The 6,582-nt window shown below is 35.5% G+C and overlaps 1 protein-coding gene across 1 annotated transcript; it reads left to right on the top strand.

The window, feature by feature from the left end:
• Positions 1 to 2,474: 2,474 nt before the first annotated feature.
• On the top strand, positions 2,475 to 6,380 carry LOC107804509 (F-box protein SKIP1-like). The gene is made up of 2 exons (XM_016628416.2): positions 2,475 to 2,876; positions 5,541 to 6,380. Exons 1-2 carry the CDS (start codon positions 2,518 to 2,520, stop codon positions 6,106 to 6,108), a joined length of 927 nt encoding a protein of 308 aa, XP_016483902.1. The 5' UTR covers positions 2,475 to 2,517; the 3' UTR covers positions 6,109 to 6,380.
• The last annotated feature ends 202 nt before the right edge of the window (positions 6,381 to 6,582 follow it).

The raw sequence follows: 6,582 nt of genomic DNA, 5'->3' as shown, positions 1-6,582 counted from the left end.
TATGGTAAATGTCTCATTCACGGAGAAAATTATATCATAATAAATTGTCATGGTCAAAATCATCATAAGCAAAATTATTTCTTGCTTTAATTTTGCCTTTAATAACCTTTTATAAGGCACAACAGAATATTTTTTGGCGTACCACATGTACGCGACCAATGACATATTCATGTAACTACACAATAATATTTATTCTCTTTATTTCACTCAAACCTCCCTTAGAGGTGAGTTGTGTGGTATTCATCTAATCATGCATTGCATGTCTTTATTCATTACTTTTATCACATATTGTCACATTCACCTTTAGGAATGGGTCTGCATTCTCAATGCTTATCACAAGTCACATTCTCTTCAAGGAATGGATCATAATCAGCGGCGTGCTTTATTATTTTTCATACCAATTTGACGGTAAACATTGCCTTCACATTTTGAAGGACAATTTTGAGAACCCTTATTGTTCTCCTTTTATAATCATAGTGATGATTATTATTATTTTGATCTTTGGAACGTCCACGTTCATTGTTCAACCACTTGTCTTCATTTAGACTTATTATGTGCCGCTACCACATTCACTTCAAGAATGGAGCAAATCAAGTGGGACAATATTCATGTTTTTTTATGAAAAATATATTATTTTTCTTTAGTCATCATTATATCATCAATATGGTATAGTAGGACTCAAACCCAATGTCTTACCAATATAAAGGCATGTTAGGCCATAATGAATTGGGACTCAAACCCAACTCTTATCATCATGGAGCATCAGGACTTGATCCTGATGGCTTACCCTCATGGTGCATTGCGACTTGAACTCATTGAAGTTGATATCATTAATAGCAAATGACAAAAACAATTTCAAATATGAAGGAAATGCTTACCTCTTGAGTTAAACTCTTCATACTGTCATTTGGATATAATTCTCAACAATAGACTTTCGTTTACTCAAATCAGCTAAGTAATTAGTGTCAAACAGATATATAAAAATATAAAATAATATTGAAAATTCACTTGTGGTCTTTGCTACAACAAGCTTACTTCAAGATGAAAGTAATATGACCAGAACATTAAGGAAAAATGATGTATCAAATAGAATAATAGTACTACTACTTACCATGCACTTTGTGGAAACTAAGTATTATGCTTTCTAGAAAAACAAAAAGATATAGCAAAACCTTTAAGTCAATAAGGGAATCAAAAAAATAAATAGTGGACAAATCTCTGTCTAGTGTCTACTACTATATGCTTTCCATATAGAAATGATTCAACATGTTAATTTGATAAGAACTATCATCAATGAAAAATTTGGTGTAGTACATACTTCTTGTACTAATACTTTATCTTATCAAAATAAAATAGTTACGAATATTATTATTATATTATATTTGACAGTAAACTAATATATAATCATTATACTAGGCATACTAAAATCGTATTAAAAGGTAAAACCATAAGCATACATAATAAAGTATAATTTTAATTTTGTAGATTATTTAGTATACTGCATGCCACCTATTATTTAGTTCATGAAAATTTAACAATGTGACATCCTTAGCAGCCACATAAATACTAATTTTCTAATAACCGGACCATTGCTTATTCCAAATATTGGTATAAACTTATCTGGTTTAAAGCTCGGACTTGTTGTTGTAGCAGAAAGACGTGCCTGTAACACAGAAGTGAAATTCAACCTTGAGGTTAGAGACTTCGTGCTGATAACGTCTTATGAAATATAGCTCAATGTAACAATATAGAACAAGGAAAAACAAGCTAAGAGATATAGAGAGAAAGAGAGGAGAGATTCTTATTTCTTCTTCAACTGTGTATTTTTTCCTATCTATTACAAGGCCTTTATATATGCATGAAAAGTGAAGAAAAATATGTCATTGAATATGTCATTAAGCATTTGCGATGAAGATCATGGAGGAAGAGTAGTCATCCACCATAATTTAATTTTTCTTATAATAGTTTACATATAATTAATGCTAAAATGGACTAGATGTGCATCCCTTTTGAAAACATGGAGGACATTTAGTGGGCGATTGGACATAAGAATTTTGAAATTTTGAAAAAATATGAAAAAAAAAATTCAAATGAAAATGATATTTGAAAATTAGAGTTGTATTTGGACATGAATACTATTTGCAGCTGTTTTTGAAATTTTGTGAGTGATTTGAAGTGAAAATTTTGAAAAAATAACTTTTTATAGTTTTTCAAATTTTCAAAAAATTATGAAATTTAACTTCAAGTAAAATTTAAAATTTTCATGGTCAAACACTAATTCCGAAAAAAAATAAAAAATCTCCCCCCTCCCCCCCAAACAAAAAAGTGAAAAATTTCTTATGGCCAAACGGGCCATTAGTGTTCCACATTATATATTAAGGACTATTTTGAGTGAAACATCAAACTTTAGAGACTATTTCGAGCTTTTTCTATTTTTTAATGTACCAAAAACTTTAACGAATGCCCAAAAGAGAAACTAGATTAACGAACTTTCCCCTTTCTCTTTTCCCATCAGAAATGGATGAAAACAAAGAGAAGAAAACCGAGTCATTACCTAGCCATGGCGACTGGGCCGAGTTAACTCAATTATGCCTTATCAAAATCCTGTCGCGCCTCTCCCTCGAAGACCGATGGCGCGGAGCCATGTTTGTGTGCAAGCCATGGTTTCAAGCTTGCAAGGACCCAAACCTCAACTCGGTAATCGACTTCGAAACACAGTTCGACTCGACCACTGAGTCGCCTCGTTACTGGACGCCCGAGTTCGAGCGCAAAATGGACAATATGCTCCGATCTGTTGTACTTTGGAGTGATGGGTCTCTTAGCACTGTTCGGGTCAGACACTGCTCTGATCGTTCCCTAGCTTTGGTCGCTGAAAGGTAAACAAAAGTACCCAAATTCAAAATACTGCTTGTAATTTGAGGAGCTTTTTTTTTTGGTTCGGATAAGAATTTACGGTAAACAGGTAAAGCTAAATTGAACAATGCAAGCTCTACTTTCTATGAGAAGCTTCTAACTTCAACAAATAACTTAGATAGGTATTTGAGCCAGCTCGAAAGAGATTATTTGATGAAAATAAAGGCTAATTGTTCTTTGTTTATAATCGTGGTGTCGGGGCCAGCTTTCACGCACCTCGACTAATTTTGCAGGGCACGTGCTACCTTGCACATGTATTGGATAACTCTATTAACCACTAGGCCACACCCTCGGGTGGATGAAAATAAAGGCTAATTATTGTCTTTTCATGGACTAATCTGATTGAACACAATGTAAGCTCCATTATCAATTTGAAACAAATACGACTTGAACAAAAAATATCTGACCAACATTCTTCAAATATACAAGTCCATTTGATCAAATGCTAAGTTGTGGTCAATCAACTAAGAGCCACATGTTGTAACAGCCTATAGCATAACGGCATTCGAGCCGCGTCTAAACTAAATGTTGGGCAAGGGCTTAGTCGACCTCCGGAGGAAAACAATTTTCTTTTCCTGAGGAAGTCAAGTAGTTCGATACTGACTAGCTGAAAGGGCGGTAGATGATAATGAGAAAAGGCGCCGGTCTGGACCGGCAGAATGGATGAGCGAAAGGTGTCATGCGATGGAGTTGAGAATAACCCTCGTCTCATGTAAGACAACTAAATGCACCTCGAAATTTAATGGATACAGAAGATAACCGGGAACGTAGAACATTGTTATTCACATATAGGATGTCAAACATAAAGGTAAGAAAATAGAAGAATAGTACCTCTTATTTACAACATGTTTGTGTTCCTTTCCTCCTTCGGTTAGTTTATCCAAGGGTAAGTGCTTTTGCAATTTGACATGGTATTTTTTGAAGGTTCTACATGGGTCCGATTGACCTGATTTCCAGGTGTAATATGATTTAATATAACTTCCGGACAAAATGGGGTTTTATCGCTTCCATTCAAGTAGGTTGATCTGCTTTAGCTGTTTAAATCAGTGTTTGAATGTGAAAAAGATCTGCTGCTTGACGGCTTTAAATCGAGTCTGAGTAGTCATGTTCTTCTGTTTGAAAGCAAAAACTTAAATAGGAGTATTAATTCCATTCAAAGAAGCGTGCACTTTACTTCTCGCCTTTCGCTTCAAGTCTCATAAATTTTGTTGTTTTTTTTGTGTTTTTCGCTTTTCAGAGTACTGCGTTAGATTGCACTTGGGGTTTATCAGTCACTTACTGTGACGTTTCAATGACCAATGTATAAAAAGAACCAGAAAGTTTTGAATTCATGAAACCATAAAAGGATACAAAGGTATTTTGACATTAGTGATGAAATGTTTTTGCAAAGAAAAGAGGAATCAACTTATTTTAAAAAGTTGCTGTTTCATATGCTCTCTCTGGACTGGAACTTGGTCCAGCATACTAGGAGACAAGTTCAGGATGTTAAATGAGCGTAAACCAATGAGGGATGATTGTAATAAAGTTCACAAGTTATTTTCTGATCTAATTAAAGCATAAAGAGGGTCGTATTGGTGGCCATAATAATGAAAAATGACTGGTAATAAGATGTTGAAACTGAAGATATTGGATGCTACCACCAGATTTTTTATTTTTTATTTTTTATTTTTTAAAATCTTTTTAGGGTCCTAAAGTGTTTAATTTCTTTGGGTATGAAGGTTGGGGGTTTGTGTGATCATCAAAGTAATTGAATGAACTGAATTCACACGAGGGTACTCCTCTCAGGAAGAAGACTTGATGTAGTTGGAGCTGGATATTGCTTTCTTGTGGTTTAGAGTGGAGGCTAAATCTTAAAATACATTTGATCAAATTGGAAAAATGGGGTGTTATCTGATGCGTTTGATAAGAAATTGCCTAACTTTTTATGCATCAAAAAAGAAAAAACTATCAATCTTTAAGAAATAACTGAGTTCTGTTTCAGCTTAGACTTTATTTTTTCTGTATTTCTTGATTCATTAAGATGGAGAACTGGACTGGATTTTAACTTTCCTAGTCTGGTGAAATGTGAATCATGGAAAATACAGGATGATGGTTTCTGAAATTCATGTTAGCGGTATCACTTGAAACCTCTCAACTTGATGGATCTAATGTTCTGAACGATTAAATGAAATTTTACTTGCTTCCACCAACCTTAAGTTTGTAGTTACTGGTGGTAGTGATTCATTCTCTATTATTTACATATAAGATATTCCTTTTGGTTTTTGGCTCCTACCATTTAAAGTAAACTGGTGGGTTTTTCCAGAGACATGGGTTTGCTTTCTGATAACTCTAAAAAGGCCGTCCGGTGCACTAAGTTCCCGCTATGTGCGGGGTCCGAGGATGGACCGGACCACAAGGGTCTGTTATACACAGCCTTTCCCTGCATTTCTGCAAGAGGCTATTTCCACGGCTCGAACCCGTGACCTCGTGGTCACATGGCAGCAACTTTACTAGTTACGCCAAGGTTCACCTTCTGCTTTCTGATAACTCTTTTGCTTCAGAAACATGATTTTTTATTCCTGCGTTTGGGTAGGTTATCATGTTTGGTGCTTATGAATGGTGAATAATGGCTATGAACGTTCTTACAGGTCCCCAAACCTTCAAGTTCTCTGTATCAAAAGCTGTCAACATGTAACTGATGAAACGATGTCTAAGATTGCCTTTGGGTGCCCTTTGCTTAGGGAACTCGATATCAGCCTCTGCTATCAAATATCTCACATGTCTCTTGCTCTTATAGGACAGCATTGTGCTAATTTGAAAATTCTGAGGCGAAATTTCACGAATAGGGTAGATCATTCCCGACAACAACGTTTTATCCCCAGGGAGTATCTAGATGCCTGTCCTCAAGATGGCGATTCAGAAACTGCTGCCATTGGAAAATTTATGCTCAAACTTGTGCAACTTGAGCTTCGTTTCTCCGACTTGACTAATAAAGGACTAGCTTTGATATCTGAAGGGTGTGTAAACCTTGAGCATCTGGACCTCACTGGATGTACAAATGTTACTAGCCGGGATATTTCAAATGCCTCGTCGAATCTGAAACAATTGAAAACCTTGAAGAAGCCTCAGTTTTACTTTCCGACGTTTGAATCTGAAAGGTATGGGCACTGGCAACTGTATGATGAGCGTTTCCAGACGGGTGACTTTCGAATTTAATCAGGCAAAGTATGAGAGATACATCATTGCTCTACTTCAGGTACATTGTGCTTTCAAAAGTAGAAGAAGCGTCTGTTGATTAAGCAAATTTTGGACAATTTTGGACTTCTACTATTATTTGTTCTGTGTTAAATAAGCAAATTTGTTCAGGTGGACTAACTATGCATCACTTTTAAAAACTTGGTGGACTATTGTAGTTTGGTATATGAACAGCATATTCTTAGATTATTACGTGAGAATTATAATATGAGGATTAAATAATTATGAAACAATTTTAGTGGATATATTTTTTATTGGTAAATATTTAGTTAACTAGACTAAAAAATTGAATGGAGTCTTGCTATGATGCTGGGGAGATGAGATCCATAGATCTGGATAGAGTCTCGCTCATAGAGGAAGAGTACGCGCGCCAGCGCGCTACGGCTTACGTAGTTGATCGGATCAGATAGCCCTTCCTTCGGGCAAGCAACCAAA

Source organism: Nicotiana tabacum, chromosome 18, assembly GCF_000715075.1.
Source record: "Nicotiana tabacum cultivar K326 chromosome 18, ASM71507v2, whole genome shotgun sequence".
NCBI lineage: Eukaryota > Viridiplantae > Streptophyta > Magnoliopsida > Solanales > Solanaceae > Nicotiana > Nicotiana tabacum.
This window is presented reverse-complemented; position numbering and strand designations above follow the sequence as displayed.

Bases quoted from the DNA above. Each gene is read 5' to 3' on its own strand.
- LOC107804509 (XM_016628416.2), top strand. From the start codon at position 2,518: ATGGATGAAAACAAAGAGAAGAAAACCGAGTCATTACCTAGCCATGGC. The intron at 2,877-5,540 runs GTAAACAAAAGT...ACGTTCTTACAG, and splicing joins CTAGCTTTGGTCGCTGAAAG to GTCCCCAAACCTTCAAGTTC.